This window comes from Rhipicephalus microplus, chromosome 2, assembly GCF_043290135.1.
Source record: "Rhipicephalus microplus isolate Deutch F79 chromosome 2, USDA_Rmic, whole genome shotgun sequence".
In the NCBI taxonomy this organism is placed as follows: domain Eukaryota; kingdom Metazoa; phylum Arthropoda; class Arachnida; order Ixodida; family Ixodidae; genus Rhipicephalus; species Rhipicephalus microplus.
The window spans coordinates 163,185,345-163,212,283 of record NC_134701.1 but is presented as its reverse complement, the minus strand read 5'-3'; the positions used below and the strand labels follow the sequence as shown (position 1 = coordinate 163,212,283).

At 45.3% G+C, this 26,939-nt stretch overlaps 1 protein-coding gene and 1 non-coding gene across 4 annotated transcripts in view; both read right to left on the bottom strand.

The window, feature by feature from the left end:
• The window catches only part of LOC119170601 (condensin-2 complex subunit H2), a 105,580-nt gene that overhangs the window by 59,077 nt on the left and 19,564 nt on the right, over positions 1 to 26,939 (bottom strand). For all 3 annotated transcript variants that reach the window (XM_037421817.2, XM_037421819.2, XM_037421818.2), the window contains exons 6-8: positions 25,759 to 25,831; positions 21,587 to 21,759; positions 4,815 to 4,987 (exon numbers count right to left, since the gene is read on the bottom strand). In XM_037421817.2, coding sequence (XP_037277714.2) covers positions 4,815 to 4,987; positions 21,587 to 21,759; positions 25,759 to 25,831 — 419 coding nt within the window. The remainder of the gene's footprint in view (positions 1 to 4,814; positions 4,988 to 21,586; positions 21,760 to 25,758; positions 25,832 to 26,939) is intronic.
• Positions 16,997 to 21,565, bottom strand: LOC119174146 (uncharacterized). Its single transcript, XR_012893837.1, has 2 exons — positions 20,313 to 21,565; positions 16,997 to 19,537 (listed from the first exon to the last, which is right to left on the bottom strand). It is a non-coding gene; the product is annotated as an uncharacterized LOC119174146 (transcript).

Sequence of the window (26,939 nt, the reverse complement as noted above, 5' to 3'; positions counted from 1 at the left end):
GCAAAAATAAGAACGAAATAGACTTTATAATGACTGCACACCCAGGAATCGTAAAGGATGTGGAAGTGGTTGGCAAGGTACGATGCAGTGACCATAGAATGGTACGGTCTCGAATTCGCCTAGACTTGAAGAAGGAACAACAGAAACTGATACGCAAGAAGCCAATCAATGAGCTAGCACTGAGAGGGAAAGTACAGGAATTCAGAGTGTCGCTGCAGAACAGGTACTCGGCTCTTAGTGAGAAAACCAACTTTAGCGTAGATACAATGAATGATAATCTGACGAGTATCATTACGGAGTGTGCAGTGGAAGTTGGAGGCAGCGTAGTTAGACAGGACACTGGCAAGCTTTCCCAGGAAACGAAGAACGTAATTAAGAAGCGTCAAATCATGATTAGTGTCAAGTACAACAGACGAAATAGAACTGGCAGAGCTTTCGAAGTTGATTAATAGACGTAAAGTATGCGATGTAAGAAGGTATAACATGGAGAGAATTGAACACGCTCTGAAAAATGGGATAAGCGTCAAAGCAGTGAAGAGGAAACTTGGGATAGGCAAAACTCGGATGTATGCACGAAGGGACAAAGAAGGCAAAATAACTACCAATATGGATAGGATAGTTAAAATAGCGGAGGAGTTTTACAGAGATCTGTACAGTAGCCGAGACAACCACGACCTTAATACTATAAGAACTAGCAGTAACCCAGATGACACCCCACCAGTAATGATAGAAGAAGTCAGAAAAGCTTTGGAGAGCATGCAAAGAGACAAAGCTGCTGGTGAGGATCAGATAACATCAGACCTGCTGAAAGATGGTGGACACATTGTGTTAGAAAAACTAGCCACCCTGTTTACGAGGTGTCTCCTGACGGGAAGGGTACCAGAGTCTTGGAAGAACGCTAACATCATCTTAATACATAAGAAAGGAGATAACAAGGACTTGAAGAATTACAGGCCGATCAGCTTGCTCTCTGTAGTATACAAGCTATATACAAAGGATATATCTAACAGAGTAAAGAAAACATTCGAATTCAATCAACCAAAGGAACAAGCAGGATTTAAAACAGGCTACTCAACAATTGACCACATTCATACTATCAATCAGGTAATAGAGAAATGCTCAGAGTATAACCAACCACTATACATAGCCTTCATAGATTACGAGTAGGCGTTTGATTCGGTAGAAATATCAGCCGTCATGCGGACACTGCGGAATCAGGGCGTAGATGAAGTATATATAAACATTCTGGAAGAAATCTACAGGGGATCAACTGCTACCATAGTGCTTCATGAAGAAAGTAACAGAATACCAATCAAGAAGGGTGTAAGGCAGGGGGACACAATCTCCCCAATGCTATTTACCGCGTGCTTACAGGAGGTTTTCAGAAGCCTAGAATGGGAACAGTTAGGGATAAGAGTTAATGGAGAGTACCTTAGTAACCTGCGCTTCGCCGATGACATTGCATTGCTGAGTAACTCGGGGGACGAATTGCAACTCATGATTACGGAGTTAGATAAGGAGAGCAGAAAGGTGGGTCTTAAAATTAATCTGCAGGAAACGAAAGTAATGTACAACAACCTCGGAAAGGAGCAGCGCTTCGAGATAGGTAATAGTGCACTTGAAGTTGTAAAAGACTATGTCTACTTAGGGCAGGTAATAAAAGCAGAGCCTAACCACGAGATTGAAGTAACTAGAAGAATAAGAATGGGTGGAGCACATTCGGCAAGCACTCTCAAATTATGACAGGTAGATTGCCACTATCCCTCAAGAGGAAGGTATATAACAGCTGTATCTTGCCGGTAATTAGCTACGGAGCAGAAACCTGGAGACTTACAAAGAGGGTTCAGCTTAAATTGAGGACGACGCAGCGAGCAATGGAAAGAAAAATGGTAGGTGTAACCTTAAGAGACAAGAAGAGAGCGGAGTGGATTAGGGGACAAACGGGGGTTAAGGATATCAAAGTTGAAATAAAGAAGAGGAAATGGACATGGGCCGGGCATGTAGCGCGTAGACAGGATAACCGCTGGTCATTAAGGGTAACTAACTGGATTCCCAGAGAAGGGAAGCGGGTTAGGGGGAGACAGAAGGTTAGGTGGGCAGATGAGATTAAGAAGTTTGCGGGTATAAATTGGCAGCAGCAAGCACAGGACCGGGTTAACTGGCGGAACATGGGAGAGGCCTTTGTCCTGCAGTGGACGTAGTTAGGCTGATGATGATGATGATGATGATGATGATGATGATGCCATTATTATCATCCAGCACTCGCGGCTAGCTGATTTTGTTGATAATGCGGACGAATAGCCGCTCCGATTAGTTACCACACTAGCCAAGCGCGAACATAATGATAAGTATCGGAATCGGAAAAGGGATCGTGCCGCGGTTGCACCCAGCAGCTGCGAGAAGGAAACCACAAACTGAGCGACGGAGCTTCAGCTTAGGATCGTCTGCGGCTCAAAAGCAAAGCTAGTGGCAAAACAAAAGCAGGGCAGTCTCATTGCCATCACTATCGAGGGATAGCAGCGCCCATGCTTGCTGAACAGCGGCGGTTTCTGGTAATGCCAATGCATGTTTTAGACTTTGTTGACGCATTTTTAGGCTCTGAAAATACATCGAAATGTTAAAGATTGGGTTTACTGTATAGCAATAAGTATCTGAGCCTGGAATTGCATTGTAAAATTTCGTTGAAGCGGGACGACCGAAGAAAAAGTGTTCGTTGTGCCGACAACACTTACCGTATTTACTCGATTCTACCGCGCCCTCGATTGTAACGCGCACCTGATTTCCACCGCGAAAAAAAAAAAAAACGTACGGCATCGATTGCGACGCGCACCCATTTTTCTTGCTGGCCCGCACGATCACACCACTCGAGAAAAAAAAAAAAACGACTCCTTTCGGGAGCGTCTTCCATTTAAATATGAGGTACGGGCGAAGCTTGTGCCCATCTGACGTGTAACAGAGCATTGTCTTTACTGTAGTTTTACCGTGGACCGAGGTCAGCACGCGAACTTGCTTCGCCTCCTTCTTCTTGACAGTTGTGGTGCCAGGCATGTCGAAGTAAAGAGGCGTCTGATCGGCATTCCCGATTTGCCCAAGCAGGTAGCCGTTGTTGCGCCGCAAGTTTAGGACGAACCTTTGAAAACTGTGAAGCTTTTCATCGTACTCCTCCGCAAAAGCTTTAGCATATGCATGTTCCCCTTCGGAGGGAAAAGCCTTTCCTCTTCATAAAGTTAGTTAGCCAGCACCTGCTCGCTTTAAGGGGAGATGCTACTTGAAAAACGATTTTCTTTAATGAGAGTCTGAATTTAACATAAATTGGCATGCTAATAGAGTTTTTTCTCCTCTTTTCAAATATGTCATTTATTTTCATGTAGATTGCTTGGTTTTCTTTCTGCAGGTCAGATACTGCAAAATTATGGCCATTGTTATGCAACAATTCTGACCTATAAAAATTTGAGATAAAGCATGCAGATATAGCTGACTATGATCCTTTGGAACTGTAGAGTGCAAAAAACTATATAAATTTTGTGTGTAAAAAGGTGAAATACAATAATAAACCTTTTTACAATAATAAGACCTTTTTCTAAGACTAATTGCATAGCCCGTAATTGGAGCAGTTCTGTCGTCACGGGCCGCTGTGCCGCTCGCTGCTCAAGCACATACTCGCCGAGCAACTCAAGCACATACTCGCCGAGCACGCGAACTTGCTTCGCCCCCTTCTTCTCGACGGTTGTGGCGCCAGGCATGTCGAAGTAAAGAGCAGCTGATCGGCATTCCCGATTTGCCCAAGCAGAAAGCCGTTGTTGTGCCGCAAGTTTAAGACGAACCTCTGAACACTGAAGCTTTTCTTCGTACTCCTCTGGCAACTTTTGGCATATGCCCGTTCGCCTTCAGAGAGAAAAGCCTTTCCTCTTCATAAAGTTAGTTAGCCAGCACCTGCTCGCTTTAAACTGGCTCCACATTAGCCCTTTTTCTAAGGCTAACTGCATAGCCTGCACTTGGAGCAGTTCTGTCGTCACGGGCCGCTGTGCCGCTCACTGCTCAATCACATACTTGCCGAGCAGCTCTTCAATTTGCGGAAACCGACCCTGCTGTGGTCCACTGAAGCCTTTGCGTGAAGCTTTGCTGTCGACAATCTTCTGCTTTTGTTTCTGCCGGTCCCGCACGCACGTTTCGGGAACTCTGAACGACCGCGATGCGGCCCGATTTCCGTCCGTTTCTGCACACGCGATGACTTTTCTTTTAAAAGTGGCATCGTGGTGCACTCGAGTATTTGGAGTCGGCCCTTCCACGCCGTCGATGCTAATGCACTACTAGATGACGAACTCCTCAGCACACGTACGAAGTGCCGCACATGGGAAACACATAGGCCGACGCGCCATGCCGACGCACGTAGGGGGCGGCCATTTTGGATTTGCCAAAGGCAATAGATTGACCGTAATTTTTTTGTTCGTACTCGATTCTAACGCGCATGCGATTTATGAGCTCGCTTAACCGGAAAAAAGGTGCGTGTTAGATTCGAGTAATTACGGTATGCATTGACTCCTATGGACTCCTGACGGGGAATCGTGAATTTTTCATTGTAGCAGAAATTTCATTGAAGCGGCATTTGTTGTAGCGGAGTTCGACTGTATAATCTCATTGATCATTTCACTTTAGTGCCCCTTTAGGATTCAAGGCGACGAAAATTTGGAGACCAATTTGTTTTGTCTTTTTTTGTTTTTTCACAACAGTACTCCGTTCTCCAAGAAAAAAAAAAGAATCCTGAAAGTCGGCCATGACAAGAGCATACACAACTGAAACTGTGCAGAACATACCTGGTCCAGAGTCGTCGGCCATGTCCAAAGAGGAGTGCGCGGGCGACATGGACAGGGAAGTAGCGGCGTCCCCTTCCCGAGCACACTCCTGCTGCTCTTGGCTCTCGGCCATTTGAACCACACCACTGTACATCTGGTAGTCGACACGGAAACCAACCAGGTCATCCTTGAGACTGCACAAAAATGGCAAACAAGTGGTTATGACTGATCAATTTTTACACGCAGAAGTCGCATTGTGAGCAACAAGCAGTGCCATGCTGAATAGCTTTAAACTACTATATTCTAAGTACAACGGTTGCAGCTCCTAAAGGAGCCCTGAACCACCTTTTTAACATCATAAATTGACCTCGTTAGTAGATTTTATAGCTCCATAAGTCCCCCATAATAAAGGTATTTTCAATCTGCCAAGTACATTCTAATTTACAGGTTTAATGACATGCTTTGGTCGCAAATAACACACACACAAAGTAAAGAAACACTCAACGACAAACACAAGCGGCTTACAGGTACAGGGGTGGAAGCTGGTTTTAGTATTGTGGAGCAGCTTTGAGAGCAGGAATAATGCGGCTTTGGAGCCGCTTCAGAGCAGTAAAAAGTGAGTTTTGGAGCATGAAATTAGTTTTGGAGCAGATTTCTCGGACCACACATCACTGTTAATTACAATGTTTGCTTTCTGGTAAACATACCCCCCAAAAATTCAATGATTTTTACTAAGCATCCAATGCTGATCAAGTGACCAGACTTATCCAAAATTCATATTTATTATTCCTTACAACATCACAGGTGAAAGTGCAGTAACTCAAAAAAAGAAACATAAGCGGCTTTCTGGTCAGCTGCTAGAACTCAGACGCATAAAAAAATTTAATGTTAAAATGTTGCAATGTTCAAAATAAGATTAAAACACCGCATTTAACATGAACAGCAACTCAAGACTATATAATAAAAGTTGTCTACACACTAAACCCATTGGGCTCTATAAAAATAAATATTAAAAAAAGCTTGTTTCCACAGTAAACATGAGAATAATTATATATATATATATATATATATATATATATATATATATATATATATATATATATATATATAGACGGGTAAATATGCGCTAGCTTCCTCTTTCGGGGCGCTTATGGTTGCCACGCTATCCCGGCGAAGACAAGCGCGCGGCTTGTGTTCATGTGGCGCAAGGTTCAGGCATGATCCGAAATACGAGGTTTGATATGGACGTGGAATTTTATATGCACACGGTTATGTCGTTTGTGCAGCCGACGCATGTTGCTCGGCCGATGATAAAACTCTCGACTAAATTTGGCGTTGCACGTGCAAAATGTCGTTTAGGCTCGGCTTGGCGCAGCAGGTCAGATTGGTGCAGCATAGCGCAATTGGCGCAGCACCTCCACCTCTGCAGGTAGTTATTTCAAGTTCCGACTGCTATTTTTTTTTTCTCTCTTTCTTTTGTTCAGATGGGTGCACTAGAAGCTACATGGGAGGGATAGAAATAGTAAAATAATAGCACGCCTTACACACTTTTGCATTAGAAAATGCGGTGTTTAGTTACCCTTATAAAACATAAAAATTCAATTTTGCTTAACTATTCTTAATTTAGCAAAGTGCTCCAGCTGCACATTCAATTTAATCAAATTCAGGTTCACCATATTCAGTTTTTCAGAATGTACCATAAAAATAGGAATATACAACTTGGAAATTTTTTTCAAAAAATTGCAATAAAAAATTGACACTCGTCTTATATACCAGTCATTGGCAGAAAAAAATGTGGTAGTCTCGCAATAACGGGAAGCTGAAGCCGTAAACCTCCATTACCATCGTGAGCATTAGCAGCAGCGCTGTTGGGCAAGGCTAGGCAAGGCCTGCAGTGTTCTAGCAACGCCATTTCGCCTCGGTTATCTGCTGTCAGTCTCCTGTATTCTTTTTCTATTTCCTTCAAAAATGAGTGGTAGTTCGCGGCAGTTTACGACAGGCGTTAAGAAAAAATTTATCGATTATGTTGAAACACGGGGCAACCTGGCGGCACAACGGGAATTCAGGGCAGTAGAGAAAAGCATCCGATACTGGAGGAGCCAAAAGCAGCGCATCACATTCTGCAACAACCAACAAAAAAACTTTGTTTCTTGGACGGGCTCCACTGCACCCTGAACTGGAAACGCCACTCACCCAATTCGTCCGGGAGCTGCATGCAAGGTCGCTACTCGTAACAGGGAAGGGCATCCGCGTGAAATCTCTCTGATAGCATACGACTATGGGCTCAGGAAAGTGCAATTCAAGGGATTTCCATTGTGGGTGCGCCTATTTATGAAACAGAAGGGCCTTGCACTGAAGCAGCGTACTTCCGTCTTTCCGTCAATGCTGCATCAGTAACGCATTGAATGGAACGCAGGATGATGCACTCTGGGATGTTACTAGTGAAAAACAGACGTCATTGGGATCAAGTTCGGATGAGTCCGAGTGTCAGCACTTTATGGCCTTCCAGTGTTTAACTACATAACATTAATGTCCAAATAAAAAGAAATGTTACCACAGTGCAGCTAGTTGTATTGCGTATTGATCAAGGTAAAAGCACATTCACACCGAAGAAGGCACAGCAACGCGGGCAAGCGAGCTTTCGAAGGGGCAAGACAGCCAGTGTGTGCACCTGTTCAGACCGCCGGCCTTGTATGGATCGCCGTCAGCAGAGTAGGTGGGCATCTCGTGCTTTTGCGCATGTGTCCTTACAACATGTCAGTGCTTCTCTTAAATGCACACTGATGCCTCTCTTGCGTGGCCTTCTGATTGGCTGCGGCAAAGTGGCGAGCCTCGGCAGGCGGCAAAAATTGCTCTGAGCGATCACCCTTGCCGCTTGGTTTTTCTCCTGCTTTCACCGCCTGGCAAGGAGGCTTTTTCTGCTTTCCGCATTGCCGCCTCACCACTTTGGCCGCCCCGACTTCAGTGTGTAGGAGCCTTAAGAGTACGCTACGATACTTTGCGATTTTTAATAATTTCTTCTTTGAAGAGTCATAGTATGAGGGGTCGCCCTATATTTCAGTTTTATGGCAAGTATCACCATATTGTATAAGGTCTGCCCTCTAATAGAGGGGCCCTGAACCACTTTTTAAAGTGATCATCGAATGACCTCGATATCAGAGCTCACTGCCTCACGATTTGATAGCCACAAAAATCGTTCAGATCGATAAAGAACAAGCAGATTTTCAGGGGTTTGTCATACACTTCCGAATGCTTTCCCTATAATACCAACAAGTGCCCCAGAAGCTACACAGGGATGGCCGGCACAAAAGAAGTTACATCAAGGCGCTTCATGACCTCGAGTACGTGCAATGAAACGCAATGACTTTCCCATTGCAAGCCCCAAGTGCTCTGGTGTGGCTACCGTGTGACGTCAGCAGATTATGGAGCAAGGAGCTGGTACATTATAGTATCCTGTAGCAAGAATCAGATCTGATCCTAACACTGCTCATGATTTAGATCGGCTATTAGCCAACAGCATGCCATCTGGGTTTGACTTCATGCTTGACCAAGTGGTGCGATGATAACGCAAGTAAAGCACACAAGATATATGATTACTGTTGTACAACAGAAAGAAGCCCCAAATACACCTTTTTTGTTGACAGAGCCATAACTAAAATCTAACCTCGCTACAACGAAACCGAAGGGACGCGCAAAAAATTTTGTTGGAGCAGAAATTTTGTTGTGGCCAAATCTGCCCCAGAACACTGTCACATTTGACAAGAAATGTTAGAAACATAATTTATTTGTGAAAGAAGTCTGTCAGCTTCGTTTGCCACCTTCCTTTCGTAACGAGCACCGTGGCGCGGTGTTCACAGCCGGTGATCTGCTGCATTGAGACGTCATCATCATGAACGCCAAATAAATTGCGATCACATCAAATGCATTCATTACAGTCATTGCAGGAGGCGACGCCGAAGTGCCTTGAGCGTCACACTCATTGTCCGACGATGCGTCTGCATGGCGAACTTCATCAGTTAGCTCCTTATGAGCAATAACGTCCGCATCAACGGCAAAGAACTGATCCATGCTCACATACTCTGGTATATTTCCGGGGTCCCGAAGGGTTGCCCAGGCCGCAGTTGCTTTTCTGGAAGGTGGTTCCGCTCTGCCACGATCGCGGTCTTCGTCGAGTTGAATTGACAAGTTAGACGTTACTTCAGCGTCAGGCTTAAAGCCAGTGTGAGCAAAACAGTTCTCTATGATGCTTCGCCTGGTCGCCTTCCACGACGCGGCAACCATTTAAAGGGCTATGAATAAATCCACTTTGGTCTGGCGCTCTGTGTTAATATTTAGCAACAGTTACTGAATGAGCTGCTGTAGATAAGCGTTTTTAGCGCAGTTAATTATACTATGATCTAACGGCTCAATCAAAGCCGTGAAATTGGGCGGGGAAAATCGCACGTCCACATTGCCCAGCTCAATGTCGTCAACGTTATGACCTGAGCAGTTATCAATTAGCAAGCACACCTTGCTGTCTTGGGCTTTTATGTGGCGGTCAAATGCATTTATCCAATCACAGAAGATGGCACATGTCATCCACGATTTTCTGTCTGCCACGTACTTTGCTGGCAAGATTCTGCTGCCTTTGAAGCCTAGAGGCCTCAAGCTCTTGCCAATGACAAGCAGGAAGCGTTTATCTGAACCATAAATGTTAGTGCAGAGAAGCAGAGTCACACATTTCTTGCTGTTTCCCTCCGCTGCATGCTTGGCCCTTCCCATGCAGAGTCTTTTTCGGAAGCAGTTCATAAAAAAGTCCTCATCCGCATTGTGAATGCCAGACGAATCATAGTCTTTCAGTATGTCTGGCAAAGCAGACGACACCCAATTCGCTGCACCATTGGCGTCTGAAGCCGCAGACTCACCGCACAACACTTTTTCCACGATGTCATGCCGGGCTTAGAAATGTGTCAGTCAAGCTGTGCTTGCAACAAAGTCTCCAACGCCTAGAATGCGAACATAATTCAGTGCTTTTTGCTGTAACACACTTCCGCTGATAGGCATATTCTTGGCGCGCATGTCAGAGAACCAAGTGTACAGTGCCTTTTTGAGATACTCTTGCGCCGACGGCATCAATTTCTTGCGCTTTGTGGGCGCCCCTGAAGATATAACGCTGGTGATCGCATCCTTCGCCTTCAACATTGTGGACAGCGTGCTGTTGGAGATGCCGAATCCCGCAGCAATGTCACCTTTTTTTCTGCCAGTTGAAGCTTTGCTGATGATTCGTGCCTTTACCTCAAGAGTAAGAAAATTAAGTTTTGCTGCCAAGATGGCACCGAGTCCTACACATGCGAGCACACAAGCACAAATGAAGCACATTGATCGCCTCGGCAGCTTCGGTCCCAGATGATCACATGATCTGGTATGAATATGTGTTGGCTGTGGCTCCGGCTCGGCAAAGCGAGACAGCGCCGCATCGCAAGGCAGCCAGCCGCATCGTCATTACCACCAATCAAATGCCACTCTTCTATAACTTTGTTTACAGGCCGTGCAATGGTCACACATTTGCGATGAAATAAAGTATCATCAACGTACGAAAAGTTGCAATCTAAGCATTATTGAGCGAAAGTTTCATTGAAGCAAACACAAGCACGAAATATGTTTTGTTGTGGCAAAAACTCTGATGCATTGACTTCTATGGCAAGCTTACGGGGAAAAAGAAATACTTAGTTGAAGTGGAAATTTCGTTGAAGCGGCATTCGTTGTAGCGAGGTTCGACTGTATTTTTCCGCCTTGAAACCGCAGGGCAATAATTTGCAGCCTTGCAACCTCCTTCGGAGTAGTGACGTTGGCAAAACAGCGAGGTCACAGCAATAGAGTTAGAAGATTTATTGCACAAGATGCTGCCAGGCGATTGCAATGCATGTACAATGAATTCCACAGCCACTGTCTAGAGTGCAGTGTAACTACGCAGTAACTAGACAAATTTGGTAAGGCGTCCACAGAGCTGTTGCGGGTGCACAACTAAATCTGTCTATTGCTTCATATCTCACCCTTGAGGCACACTGCCATCAGCAACACCAATGCACCAATGTAACGTCACTGAAAGGAAATGGCCTTTTTTCTGTTTGCCATTGCATGGAAAAAACATTCCAGCTCATTCGCATCACAGTGCGCCACCATTAAATCATTTCAAGTGACAGTGAATACATTCTGATGTTGTGGCCCAGCAAGCTCGTCAGGCTTTCGTCGTTGCATGTGCATATGTTAGTACAGAATTCATTAGCCAAAGCCAGTGCAGCTACACAAGAAACGCGTTACCTGCTGCATCGTGAAGCTCAGCCTTTCTGGCTAGTTGCATGCAGTGCGTCACCCACTAAGGTCACTCCGTCAGCGCAGCTTGCTGTAACGTACGCGAACATTTGCCCTTGTGCAAGGACATTTCTTCGTTCTCGCTCAGCGGTGGACCTTGCAGAGGTGCGGTGAGTATTTTGTCAGGCCAATTCAGCAGCGGTGAGAGGCTCTTTCATTCCCACAGCCAATGCCTACATTATTAACGCTGTCCCATGCAAAAGGATGCAGCAGCGAATGGCGTTTTCAGTCCACTTACAGCATGCTTACACAAGAGGTAATAGCGCTAAACCACTAAGCCACACGTACTGCACAGCAAGCAGTTTCTAATCACGATTTAGATTCTTTAAGATGTTCATTGTTAGTAGGAGTGTCGTGAAGAGGTGCTTGCAAGGTCTTCAATGGCCATCATCACTCTGCTGTGCATTTCCATGCAGGCATCATAGCATCTATGCTGAAGTCGTAGTAATCAGTGCATGGTGGACTGCTGATGCATTTATTATGAAGGCGCAAAATCGAAGTTCTATGCAGTAACATATGAAGGCTTGTGCAAGTATTCGAATGCTTCGAATATTCGAAGCAAAAATACAGTATTCAAATACACTTTGAATCTAAGTTAATGAAAATTTTGAATTATTCAAAATGAACAAATAAGTACCGTAATTACTCGAATCTAACGCGCACCTTTTTTCCGGTTAAGCGAGATCATAAGTCGCATATGCGCGTTAGAATCGAGTACGAACAAAAAAATTACAGTCAATCTATTGCCATCGGCAAATCCAAAATGGCCGCCCCCTACGTGCGTCGGCATGGCGCGTCGGTCATTTCTGCCTATGTGTTTCCCATGTGCGGCACTTCGTACGTGTGCTGAGCAGTTCGTCATCTAGTAGTGCATTAGCATCGATGGCGTGGAAGGGCCGACTCCAAAAACTCGAGTGCACCACGATGCCGCTTTTAAAAGAAAAGTCATCGCATGTGCAGAAACGGACGGAAATCGGGCCGCATCGCGGTCGTTCGGAGTTCCCGAAACGTGCATGCGGGACCGGCGGAAACAAAAGCAGAAGATTGTCGACAGCTAAGCTTCATGCAAAGGCTTCAGTGGACCACAGCAAGGTCGGTTTCCGCAAATAAAGAGCTGCTCGGCGAGTATGTGCTTGAGCAGCGAGCGGCACAGCGGCCCGTGACGACAGAACTGCTCCAAGTGCGGGCTATGCAATTAGTCTTAGAAAAAGGTCTAATGCGGAGCCAGTTTAAAGCGAGCAGGTGCTGGCTAACTAACTTTATGAAGAGGAAAGGCTTTTCCCTCCGAAGGGGAACATGCATATGCGAGAAGTTTTGCAGTGGAGTACGATGAAAAGCTTCACAGTTTTCAGAGGTTCGTCCTAAACTTGCGGCGCAACAACGGCTACCTGCTTGGGCAAATCGGGAATGCTGGTCAGACGCCTCTTTACTTCGACATGCCTGGCACCACAACCGTCGAGAAGAACGGGGCGAAGCAAGTTCGCGTGCTGACATCGGTCCACGGTAAAACTACAGTGACGGCAATGCTCTGTTACACGTCAGATGGGCACAAGCTTCGCCCATACCTCATATTTAAATGGAAGACGCTCCCGAAAGGAGTCGTTTTTTCGAGTGGTGTGATCGTGCGGGCCAGTGAGAAAAATGGGTGCGCGTTGCAATCGATGTCTCACGGTTTTTTTTTTTTTTTTTTTCGCGGTGGAAATCGGGTGCGCATTACAATCGAGGGCGCGGTAGAATCGAGTAAATACGGTACATAATAATCTGCATGTGACACCCTGTGGAGGTGGTTCCACTGCAGTGAAGCGGTGCTAAGCCGTGAAAACACCTATCCAAATGCATATTAATTTGCATGTAACCTCCCTTCAAAGTTGTTTTACTGCAGTAAAGTGGTGCTAAGCCATGAAAACACATAATCAGGGGAAATCGGCACCAGCAGAAAGCCTCACTTCAAGGTTAAATGAGGATATAATTCTCAGATCGATTCATTTTACAAGTTTAAAAGCTTGTTATAGCGACCTATGTGTTCCAGTTATAGCTTTAAAAAGTAATACTTTACAGGCTATCACTTGCATTCGACTAAAAGTCACGTCCTGCTACCATTGAAGTGGCTTCCACTTCCTTTGATGCAAAAAAAAAAAAATTGTCATTTGCACCAGCTTTGTTTCAATTTTTAAAAACAATGTGCAGGTTAGTTTGGTCATGACAAATATGCCCATTTTCTTTATGAAATGCGATATGTATACCTTTAAAAATCGATTAAAAAATATTTGACCGAAATCCCTGTTCCCTTCGAATCTAATCATAAATATATGCGACCAAATATACGAAAAGATCAATTATTTGAGTTACTTCACATATTCAAAAATTCAGAATATATGATTATCAAATATAATACGAATATTACAAATGCAATATTCAGCTGATCTTCAAAATTTTCGAATACAGTCGAGCCCACATATAAAGGCCCCACTTAAAACGAACTTCCGCTTAAAACGAACAATATTCGTGAAACCGTCAAAATATACATTGGTTCAATGGCACAAAATCGCACTTACAACAAACGTCTCCGAGCGCCGCTGTTCCGTTACAGCAAACAGAGTCAGCAGTCTGCCGACTTCCCGGGAAACCAGTTTCGACGACCCATCAGGCATCGGCGAGGTGCCCATACATTTTTATAGTGGAACGCTGACCCTGCGTCTGCGACCCTCTAGTTGCCGCTCTCCCCAACTCATGGAGAAAGGAAAGTTGTTTCCTTCCTCCATGCCCTGACTGCTTTTGTTACGCACCCCTCCGTCCATTGTCCCCCCCGCTACTCTGAGCGCCCCGCATCGCCAGACGAGGCCCGTGTTTTCACATTGCCACCGATCTTTCGAAGACCGGTCGGCCATCTACCCTGTTTCTGATCACTGGCACTGTCTTTGGCGTCGCCGGCCTGGAGTGACCAGACCATTTACCAACATCGTCGGCCACCGACTGTATCCGATAGTCTGCGTCTAGTGCACGTGCGTACACTACCTCACCGACTCTTGATAATTTGCGATTCGTTTCATGCTTAGAACTTGTTCTCGCTCACTTCGCACTTGGCTCAGCATGCCCTCTGCACACGTGTGGAAGCGCGAAAACGGCAGTTAATTTTCGCGGAACGAATCGCGAAATACTAAGTTCGTGAGGCAATGCAAACCCACCGGCGCAACAAAACGATTTTTTGACCACGGCCGCCGATTCTTCGAACCCCCGCGCGCACCGATCCAGGGTGCCATGCTTTGACTTCTGAGCGCGCAGGCACTCTTTTCAAGTTTTTCTAAGTGGGTGTTTTCGCGGATCTTTCAAGCAAGCTACCCGTGTCTTTTGGTTTTCAAGGTCGCCCTCCCGCCGCATTCTCCCCTCTCTTTATCGCAACTCCTTGACCATCTCTAGCAAGTCTGCTCGCCTCTCTTGATCACACGGAGGAAGGAAAGTGCTTGATCACAACCCCTTTGCCCGTCTCCACCGTATCCTGGTATTCAGCTGTGGAGATAGTGAATATTTCGTGGGCGGCGGTGACGGCTACATGCGCGCGAAACTGTTTTCGCGAGGCCGACTTCGTCGACGTCGGGCCCGATGCTGAGCCTGAAGCTTCCGAACTGCGGCAGCGATTTGTGGCAACGCGTCGTCGACTCCGACCTGGAAGAGCGGGTGGGACATCTGTTGCGGTGGTTTAATTACGGGCGGCGATGAGGCCGACACTGCGAAACCGTGCATGGATTGGGGCATTGTGAATGAAGTACGTGGCGAGAGCGATTTGGAGGAATCAGATTGCGAGAACGACGAAACTTTGGAGCCAGTGCCTCATGCAGCTTATGCCCGTGGCATAAGCGGCCTCTGTGAACGAGCACCCTGCCGTTTTAAATGAACTCGAGACCGCCCTTATCGTTTCTGCTTTTCGAAACACATGCATCACGGACCTTTTAGGGCAAAAAAGTTTGCGTTTTCAGTCGGAACTTTTTTAAAAGTCGTGTTTCATTTACTACAAACTTCGGGATACAGCCAACGGATGCCGCGTCACGCTCAGGTTCGTTGTAAGCGGGCTCGACTGTATTTGCAGACCCGTATTTACACACCCCTAATTACAACTTTTTAAAATCATTTTAGGTCATTTTCTGCCAGTTTAACCCACTCATAACGTGATGATAACTGGACTTTTTACTCTGTTGTCAAACTGTGGGGCAGGAATTTGGAACACATCTTAGTCTTTTTGTTTCATGATCTTTATGACAGTGTCATTGCTGATGCTTAGCTCCAGCGCTACCGCACTGAGGACCTGACAGCAGTTTTCAGACAGCTTTTCACACACTTTTTCAGCATTTTTATTGGTTTTAAAGGTTACCAGACGACTGCGTGTATGGTTGTCTGTGACTGCCACCCAACTTTTACATAACTGTTGATGCCATATGTTCATTCAAGATAGAGCATTAGTGTTGGAAGACGTCTCAATCATGTTCGTGGTTTCCGTAGCTGTTTTGCCAAGTTTTATGCAAATCTTGATGGTTACTATCAGCTCCACTTTGCTATCCATGATCAACAAACAAAACACTGTCCACCGAAACCACTAAACCTCACAAAATTCACACCACAACTTCGTGAACCATTCACACAATGCACAGCACACTCGCCACTAAAAGCTACAGACCATAACCGCTTCTTGGCTCCATTGATTATCTTGCAGTGCTGCCAGACTCGAAATTCAGTATACTGTGTATTCACGAGAGCTTCGGTGCACACCAAAATGTCTGATAAGTATAGTGGGAGGCATTAAAGCAATTCTGGATGTGGCTGTGGCGATTTGATTGCTTGACAGGAATGAAAGAGCATGAATTCGCCTTTTTGAACAATTTCGTAATCCCCAGAGAGTCTTGAAGGGACCCTGGAACACTTTTTTAAGTAACCAAGGAATGAATTCACTAAAATAGCTTATTACCTGATGAATTCAACGGCGCAAAAATTTTAAGAATCCGTCTAGTCCGAGCGAATATACAAAGATTTGTCGTACGCTGCAATCGCATTCTCTCTTCTCCAGTCCTGACGAATGCACTGGAAGCTAAGCAGGGAGGGATGATACAGGCAAAGAAAATATATCATGCGTGCCTCGTGACCTTAAGCACTTTTTTTTTTCTTTTTTTTCCCTTCAGGTATGCGCACGCGAGCACAAGTGACGGCCGCAATTTCTGTAACAACCGAGCATGACAGGTTCAAATCAATCATTGGCTGATATATGGCGTTCTACAAGTGATTTTTGCACTTCCTCCGTCATTCGTCGAGAGAAGAGAGAGCGATTTTCAGCTGACTGATAATTTATCGTAAATTCTAGGCCGCATGCTGCGCTACAATATTTGGCTCACATGTTCTTGGGAGCCTCTACAAGAGATCGGCAGTGTTTTCTGACCACCCTCAACAAGTGTTGCAGGGCTCCTTTAAGGGGGCAGACTGGACATTGGGACCAGAAAATGACAAAAAAATTCATGTTTAAAATTGACATATTTGGTTTCTGCATATATTTTTCTATCTATCTGCAAATTTACACCAGGAAGTGGTAATTTTCTTGTAACGTCATTCTACCTGTCTAGATTCTTGGTGCTGTTAACATGCAGAACCTGCAAAAAAATGGGGAACCGACTTCGAGGCTTCTCTATAATTGGCCGGCCTCTGTGTTAGAAGCTCAGCTACGAATTTATGAGCATCCAGGGGTGCTACAGCCAAAATAGAAATTGGAGCGATTTGTGGAGCAGGCACACATTGCTTCTGGAGCAGATAAACCCAAATTTGGAGCAGATTACGGGAAGACATACCTCCATTTTGGAGCACAAAATTTCAAATTTGGAGCAGTTTCAAAAATTTTATTTTTTGCCATAAGATGACCTAAATAGCAAATAAACAGCCGAGAACATTAGCACAACCATAATAACACACAGCTTTCACACCTATTAACAACACAAAAACAAGTAATCTTGCATAAGGCAAGAAGCTCATAAAACTTGATTAATAGAGACATGACAACTTGACAAGTTCAATCACTCAACTTGACTAGCTCAGACACCATTCAACTTGACGAGTCTAGACACCACACATTAATGCTTTCTTTTTTTAGAAATCTCTTCGAGCTTACTGAGCTTTCTAAGCGCAATGTCCAGGCTGGCGTTCCCCTTTGCCAACAGTACATGGCCACTTGACACTTTATTCATGTCTTTTTTCTTGACACCTGCGTTGATTATTTCTTCTGCACTCGTGAGCAATGCCTTGCTGGCTGCCACTTGGTCCTCTAAAGCAGCTTTTGCTGCTTCGTGAGTGGGCTGCTTTACGACAGGATCTTCCGTTGCCTTGCGTTTGCTCGAGCTTGCCTCGAGGCTCAATCTTTGCGCATACTTAGCCCGTGCTTGCCTCACACTCCTCAGCAGGTCGGGGTTGAGTGGCACCTTAGTTGCGTCCCCGTCATAATGCTGAAGGAAGCTCTTCACTTAGCGCATGCCATTTATGCTGGCAATGCTCAGCGAGCTTCTTCCATCTAACAGGTTCTTGTTTTCGCTGAAACCTCTTTCAGCATCAGCATTGCCATGTGGTAAGCAAAGCAGTGCTTTGAAAATCTTAGACAGCAAGGAATACTTCAGTTCTCAGGTGGTAGTCTTCAGGCAAAGCACCTTGGCCCAGTACACATCCACCCTTAATTCCAAGTGCAGGGTGCCTCTGTCCCCATCACACTTGAGCATGTTCCATTCGTCGATCAACGATGACACTTGGTCCCCACAAATGACCTGAGGCTGCAGCTGCCCGGCAATGTACCGCAAGGACCGCACCTCCTGTTCAGCATTCTCACATTTTAAGGCAAGGAACTTTGCATGCATGATTACTTTGTTTGTGAGAGGAAGCTTTTGGAGAAGTGCTTTTGCACAAGTAATGTAGAATGCACGAGCCCCAAGGTGGAAAGTTTTTTTTCTGCAGGGTCCCAGCCTTCCATAGCCTTCTCAGTGTCCATCCCAACTTTCGGGCGCACCTTCCAAAACGCTCCATTGTCCAGGTTCAGTTTTGTTAACTCTTCTGCAGTCTTGGTGCAATACACTTCACTTCTTAAGACCCGGCTCAAAACTCGTCGCACCAGTGCCAGGATTTCATCATGAAGGACAGTAGAAGTGGCTCCTGCTTTTGAAACAAGCGCTGAAACCCAGCAAAAAGTTCTGCCACATTTCTTAGAAACAACATTTTAGCAAACAGAGTCTTGCTAGCAAAAGCTGCGGCGAGCCTGTTGTGCTGAGTCTGGGCATTTGGTTGGCGCACAGCGTGGCTCTTCTCCACAAAAAAAGACTGCAAAGCAGTGAACTGTTATAGCACACGGCCTAGTGAATCCTGTAGTGTCAGCCAGCGGTTGGACACGTGCCGGAGAAAAACATGAGGAATTAAACCCAAGAGTTCTTGCTGTTCTTTTAGGCTCTCAGAACGCACAGATGAATGCTTAAAATAGTAGTACACATCTCTGACAACTTGTTCAACATCAGAGCAAAATGCATCTAGGCCCTTTGAAAATGCATTGTGCACTTTGTGCAGAGTGCACTCTCCCACGTCGACCAGATTTGGGTTAATTCTTTGTTTTAACTTGGACTTCACACTCTTCATGACGTTAGGGCCATCACTGAAGAAGCAGAGTAAGCCTTGCCCCGGTAGCTCAGCTAGGGCATCCTCTATGCACTCCACGACTATGTCACCAGTGGCCCGGCCAAGGTTACATGAATGCAAGTGCTCAACAACCACCTGCTGCCTACTCTCGGAGAAATACCGCACACGTAGATCTAACTGCTGGACACGCTGCTCAGGCTTTGGAGTTTCATCCATCACAAGGGCAAAAAACACATTCGGCCGACACAACTCTGCAACGAGCTTTGATTTGAAGAAGGGCCCCAGCCCATCAGAGATGACGTAAGAAAGCTTGGCCCTTGCGCAGTTGAACTTTTTGGCCACGTCACTGTCAGTAAACATTTTTTTATAAATGTCCGTAGCAGTGGTGCCCCAAGCACAGGGAATGTCCTTTGAAACAACAGCCATAGCGAAAATGGCTTCCGCCCCACACACTTGATCTTGCAATGTGGCACGAGGCGTTCCCTGCGAAAAATCTATCGTGGCTTGCACAGTTGTGGGAGCTAGCAGCACACCACTTGCGTCTCGCCGCTTCGCTGCTGCCTCTAAATGCTTCTTTTGGCTTGCATGCCGCTTGACAGCAGCAGTGCCACGCTGGGCACAGGAAATTGACACACTGCAAAGAATGCAAAAAGCCTCCGTGTCCTTTACACCTGGCTTGCACCACTTGCTGATAACATCGCCGTTGCAATCCACTTCGTTTACGACCGACGCACTGAATTTCGTGCTTCTCCCTGTAAGAAACAAAATAATCATGAAAAGCTCATGCCATCTAAAACAGAAAGCGCACGCGCACAATAAGTGCAATATGAAATACAACGGTGCGAAAATTAGCATCGTTTTATTAAAACGCGGTGCCTTTTGCCGCATGGATCCAAGCCTCGTCGCCTACTAAGCTCACGACAATTCACTGCCCGTGCGCTTGCTGCACTGTGCGAGTGTTATTCGTACCCGGCCCGGCCGTGACCGCAAGCTCGGATAATGCTACGATTTTCTTGGGTACACAGCTTCCGGTAGTGCATGTGCTACGCACTCCTTGTCGTTCCGCAGGAGGAGGTTGCAGCGAGCATCACGTTTCCGTTGCTCCGTACTAAATGCGTGCAACACGTTCAAGGCAGCGCCAACAAGGCTACGCCACAAGCACTCACTAGAAAGCTGAAAATGCCTATCGCGAGAGATGTCCGCACTAGCACGCCTGATCGTAAACGCCGTCACGCGTAACCGTGCTTACCAGCATATTCGTGCCAAAGGTAAAATCTCTCTCTAAAATATCTACCTGTCTCGGAAATTCAGCCGTTAGAACATTTAGAACGGGTGCGTATTAACATTTTACGACACGCGAATTAGTGAACGTGAGCCCTGCTACTTTAACAACGGCGGTGTGCTGACCCGGCCTCCATTTTACTAGTTATGTCGGCAGCGTTCGTCAAAAGGTTCCACTCGCTCGAATAAACCGGTGGCACACCCACAAAGTTTTTTGCGCGAAACGCGGTTTGAATAGTTGCTTACCTTTGGTCATGATGAATGTCCATGTACAGCCAGCAGCGTTGTAGCCAGCGGAAGAAATACAGCAAAACGCAACAACTTGCCGAGTGCCCCGCACCCGCGCGCACCAACGTTTATACATCGTTGGTAGGGGCGTTGGCCCGCACAGCGTCTGGACAACAGGATCGGATTGAATAACGTTTTGAAAAGGTTACCAACAGGGCATTTATTTCCCGCTAAAATTAGTGCAGCTGAGAAATTTTGCGGCTAGTCGGGCATTTAGGCGCAGCGTGGCGCAATTTCAACAAATTTCAGGGTTTTGGCGCAGCGCGGCTCAAAGAAATGAAATTGTATCACAATGGCGCAATTGGCGCAGCTGTAGCACCCCTGAGCATCTTTATGAGGATTGCAAAACATGCGCACCATGATTGTTGCTTTTTGAAAAGCTGTGTGCTTTCAGTTTTTTCCATTTTTCTCAAAAAAGTAAATTTACGACTGTTCGATTTTGAGGTCTCAATATTTCTGCAGCTAGGGCAGGTATAACAACAATTCTGTTTGCAATGGAAACCTGTATGAGTGTATAATGCAAGAATGGGAGCAGAATTCAGAGCACAAGCCTTTTTAATTAATTACTCATCAAAATTGTAATACAATTTCAACTGCTTTTGAAAATGAATAGTTCATTTTGCTATAAAATAATCAAGAAAGGCCTACAAACAAAAAACTCTTGCATACTTAAATATCACTTTTAATTAAGCACTTTTTTTCTATGGCGGCCTTAAACTATAGAGGTTGAACTTAAGTTATCTCAGGAACAAGATGAGTTACAGGAAAACTAATTAAATATTTGAAATCAGCAGAAAAAACTGCATAATCCTGTGAAGCTTGATTAAGATCACTGAAGAAATAAACAAAAAATATCTAAGACCAGTCTGCTCCTTTAAGGATTGGATGCTTACTACATATCACACCTTGACCAAAACACATCAAACATGTTCCGTGTCTGGTATTATATTATCACAATGCCGGAGTTTCCCGGACCTGTACAATGCTCCATGTCAGCTTCGCACACCGTTTCCGAGAGGGCTCTTATTCATACCATCTGAAAATCTTTCAACAAAAACTCGACACAGAAAGCATTCTCCTTTTACATTCCATCTTCGCTGCACAGTTGCACAAGTGGACGTCCCATAGCCCACAAACGAGCACATAAGAGCTGCACACTCAAAAATATCCGTCTTATATTCTGGAAAAAAGGCACTTGCAGTAAAATTGCAATTACAAAATGATCCACTCACTCGTAGAGCTTCGACTCTTTTTCAGTGTCGAAGACAATCATGGCCAGAGGTTTCCGGCGTTGCCTCAGGAAGTGGTTACGCTGCGCAGCAGCCTGGTTGCGCGCCGTTTGCCGCGGGGTCGGCAGGTCATCTAAGCTGTCCGCCACATCCATCTCCTCGTGCATCATAAACTGCTGCTCCCCGCAAGGAAAGAAAAAGGACAGCAACATTCACAAGACATGACTAATACCATCTCCTTGCATGACCCCATATCAAATGAAGTTCAATAGGACTGAGAGTTGGGCAAGTTGGTGATTGATCATTAATTATAATGACTACAACGGATGAAGAGGCAGATATTATAACGGTACGTCTTCTCAGTGATGTATTGGACAGCATCTGCCCTCCGACATATTTGACAATGTGTGCCACCGAAGTTCAGAAACAAGAACATTTATTTTACTTGAAAACAGGGCATGCTTTGCAGTCGAGAGGTTGCAGGCATTGAGTAAATCCGCAGGTAACGTGATTTGGAACTCTATCAACAACTGCGTAAGTGCGGTGCGCATGACAATAAAAGAAACGAGAATTGTCGTAACTGTTTTAAATTCTTAAAAGTACAATCGGCAGGCGACACTGCAGAAGCTGCACACATCACGCAGTTATAGAAGTCTCCCACTGCATGTTATAGGGCACAGTTTCTTGGCCTTCCAAGTCTTTCCACGGTGTAGCTTCGTTATATTACAACCACAACATGAGGGCATCAAGCTACATCGGATCGCATATTAGAGGACATTTCTATTTCCAATGTATTATGTTTTAAACATGCTTCTTTCACTTTTAAAAGAGGCATAAGGCACTTTCAATAGGGTGCTTGGCATACTACAACGCCGGAAAAATTTCCAGAATCCGTTCAGCACGAGCGGAGTTACAAAGGTTTGTCACACGCTGCAATCGCATTCTCTCTTCACTCATCCCGATGAAAGTGCTGGAAGCTAATCAGAGAGGGATGGAAGGGGCAAACAAAAAACGTCACGAGTGGCTCATGACCTTGAGCACTTATATATATTTTTTTTTCTTTGACTATGCGGTTTTTTCAGTGCGATCACAAGCGCATGCGTGGACAAGTGACGGCCTCCCGCGGTGATTTTTGTAACGAACAAGCGCGCCATGTCCAAATCAGCCAATGGCTGATGGATGGGCATTTTACGAGTAATTTTTGAGCGTCTTCCGTTATTTGTCGAGGGAAGAGAAAGCAATTTTCAGCTGTGATAATTTATTGTGAATTCCAGGCCGCGTGCTGCGCTATAACATTTGGCTCGCATGTTCTCGGGAGCCTCTACTAGCGATCGGCAGCGTTTTCTGACCATGCTCAAAAGTGTTGCAGGGCCAGCTCAAAAGTGTTAATGAGTTGCCAAGCAGCTAATCTTTTTTTTTTCCCTTCGATTGATCCTTTGCTTCATCGTGATCTTCCTACTTCTAAATGTTAGCATATAGGTAGTGATGTGTTGCACACATCGGTACCACTTTCCGGCGCTGCGTAAGCATATACAGTCGAGCCCGCTTATAACAAACCTGAGCGTGACGTGGCATTTGTTCGCTGTATCCCGAAGTTCGTAGTAAATGAAACAGCTTTTTAAAAAGTTGCGAGTGAAAACGCAAACTTTTTTTGTCCCAAAAAGTTTGTGATGCACGTGTTTAGAAGAGCAGAAGCGATAACGGCGGTCTCGAGTTCATTTAAAACGGCAGGGTGCTCGTTTGCAGAGACCCGTGGCATAAGCTGCATGAGGCACTGACTCCAATGTTTCGTCGTTCTCGCAATCCGATACTTCACGATTCGTTCCGTGCAAAATAACAGCCGATTTCGTGCTTCCGCATGCGCGCGAAAGGCATGCTGAGTTGAGGGCGACGTGAGCGAGAAGAAGTCTTAAACACGAAATAATCGCAAATTATCAGAGTTGGTGGAGTAGCGTACGCGCGTGCACTAGACGCCGAATATCGGATACAGTCGGTGGCCGACGATGTTGGTGAATGGTCTGGTCACTCCAGACCGGCGACGCCAACGACAGTGCCAGCGATCAAAAACAAGGTAGATGGCTGACCGGTCTTCGAAAGATCGGTGACAATGTGAAAACACGGACCTCGTCTGGCGATGCGGAGCGCTCAGAGTAGTGGGGGGACAAAGGACAAAGGGGTGCATAACAAAAAGCAGTCGGGGCATGGAGGAAGGAAACAACTTTCCTTTCTTCATGGGTTGGGGAGAGCGGCAACTAGAGGGTCGCGGAGGCAGGGTCAGCGTTTAACTATAAAAATGTATGGGCACCTCGCCGATGCCTGATGGGTGGTCGAAACTGGTTTCCAGGGAAGTCGGCAGACCGCTGACTCCGTTTGCTGTAACAAAACAGCGGCGCTCGGAGACGTTCGTTGTAAGTGCGATTTTGTGCCATTGAACCAATGTATATTTTGACGGTTGCACGGATATTGTTCGTTTTAAGCGAAAGTTCGTTTTAAGTGGGGCCGTTATATGTGGGCTCGACTGTACACGTATACTATACGCAGGCTGCCATTGGATGGCGGCACGTGGCTAAATTCTGTCTAGTAGGTCCCGCGTTTCTCGTAACTAGGGGTAATACTAGCTTGTAAGTAATAACTAGGGGTAATACTAGCTTTGAATAGACAGGGACAAAGCTGATTACATTGTCCAGATGATCCCCCACATCTGTGAAGCTTGTACTTACTGCTAGGACGCATTTTTACGGCTATATAAACACGTACTCACCCTGAGAGCGGTAACACACAAATTAAAAATATTTTTCTCGCATAAAACAAAAATTAATTTGATAAAAATTTCTGAGTGAGTAGCCAGTGAGTAGCCAAATCTGCTTTATTTTAGTAGGACTGCCTCATGGTTGAATTAAAAGCTGAAGATGTGCCGAAATGAACTTTTTGTGACTATGTCGCCACCTGTACAATTTATTTTGCACTGTATACGTCTGAAACTATTTTTGGTCTTCAGTAAAACCTTCCGGCAACATGCTAATGTTGACTATCACATTTCCCCTAATTTTGTTTTTCTATAAAAAAAATCCCCAATATGAACCAGATTCTCCCTATTTGATGTCACAAAAAATCCACGAAAGCGTAAAAGGTCATAAAACTTACTTTAAGTAAAATGCCAATCATTGTTCTAAAGGTAAAAATTTGTCTTGACCTAATTTAAGAACAACGGACTTTTTGGTAACGTGTTTTATGAGCTATGGTTTCGAGCTTTCCGGAAATTTTTAAATGAGGCTTGCAGTAATGAAATTTTTTTTTTTTGCAAAAAATGTTTTGGGGAAACACTTTTGGCTTTAGGTAGACAGCACTGAATTTTTTTCAAGTTAATCGGAAATGGTCGCGCGGAAAGGTTGGGACAGTTGGCTTGGAATCACCCATATATATGATATGTTTTTGCACAGTGGCCTTATCAAAATGTGGCAGCAGTGGCTGGAAATCAAACCCACGTCCTAAGCACGACCTTAGCCACAAAGCTACCACAGTTCCTCGCTGATGCTGAAAAAAATCAGCTGGACGTCTACACTCTGTAATGAAAAAGTAGTGGGTCATGCAAAGCTCGGCAAACACATCGTCAGTGCTAAGCACGAAACGCTCGGCCCAGACGTTGTCGCTGCTTTCGCTGGCTAGGTTTACGCTCCTACCAGGTCATAGTCCACACAGCGTTTTCTGCTTGTGGCACCTTAGTACTACCAGCTTCCTTTCAATGGCGAGCAGCTGCAGTGGCTCACACGATGGCGATGACCATGACTGCTGCATCCTTTTTACAAGCGACAACGAGTCGTAAGCGATGTTTCACAATCAAATAAATGTTTTCTTTCATCACTCCGTCTTCTGAAAGACTTACTGGTGTGCTATGACCACAGCATAAAGCTGTGTACAGTCTTTTTCTTTTTTTGCCTAGAAGAGGTTGCAAGATGGGAGTTCAGATTTCTAATTGGCAATATACAATACTTAAATATTTACTGATGGTATATTAACTGCATGAGAAATGCCCCTGCAAGAGTCCTGGGAAAGGTGAGCATTTATGCACGTAATTTCTCGACAATAAAAAAGAAAATCCCCATTGTGTTTGAGCGGTGTAGTTGCACTTGACGTGCAATTAAAAGCAGCCACAACTCAGTGCCCGAACAACTCACCAAGTCATCTTTTTTCCGCCGCGTTGCTGAAGTACCGTCTTTGGGATTGTCCTGCGTGTTCCCACCTTTCAGGCTGCAAAGAGAATTAGGCGTGATTCGAAACAATGAGTGGCACACTAAATAATCCACACAATACACACACAGGCTACCCAAAAGTACGAAGCTGCAAAAAGCCCTTCTTTTTAGAAGAAAACTGAGAAACACCTCCAAAATAAAAAATCTTAAAATAGCGGCCAGCACTCATTTCTCCACAACCAACCATCCCTGCTGGGACACCACAAAAAACACATGTCCAGGCACATGGCTTGGGCCATGAAGCGCTATCAGCAGCGGTCTTTGCTAATTAAGGAATATAAATTCCTAGGACTAAAGTGTGACTACCTTTTTCCGAACGGCTGTGTTTCCCGACGCGACAAGGCCCACTGAGCTCTCCTTACATTTATGAACCAAACGAACCTGGCCACCAGTTTATAGATGTTTTTTTATTATTTTTTATTTTATGCTTCTATTACTCATGCTCGTCGAAGTCTTCGTCATTTTTTTTTTTCATTCCTCATCTTCTTTCCTCTAATCTCTGTTCCCTCTGTTTCTTCCCTCCTCCCGAAAAAGTGAGCAGGCCCCTCCAGGTGGCAGTTGCCAGCTTGCTCTCTCCATCTTTCCTCTGTGTCCTTGTGTAATAATAATATCAGCAGATGGGCTCTTTTCACTACACTTAACACCCCTTTTTTTATTAAAAAAAATTTTCTATCTCCTTGAGATAATAATTAACGAAGTTCTGCTACATCAATTCAGATCAGGTTATCAAGGCTGACAATTGCCAATCATAGAAAACACAAGGCATCAATGCTATCTTGGCACAAAAGCCTGGAATTCTCTACCGTGCACCCCTTCGAGGGCGCCTTCGTGTTGTAAACTTCCGGCAACAGACTATGAGCCCGGAAAAGGTGCCGGCGTGTCTTCCCTGCACTTGTACGAAAAGGGGCCTGCACGAGTTCGAGGATGAAAATTACCTCTGGGGGGCATGGGGGCGGATGCCCTGATAAAGTTTGACTGCTTCGGCAGTTGACAGTGAACCAGCAAAGAGAGCTGTCGTCGGTGTCAGGAGTGTCATGTAGGCAACGAGCCTGGCGTGTCCCGTGCAACGAAACTGAGTCGGCTGTAACATCGGACCCCATCGTCAT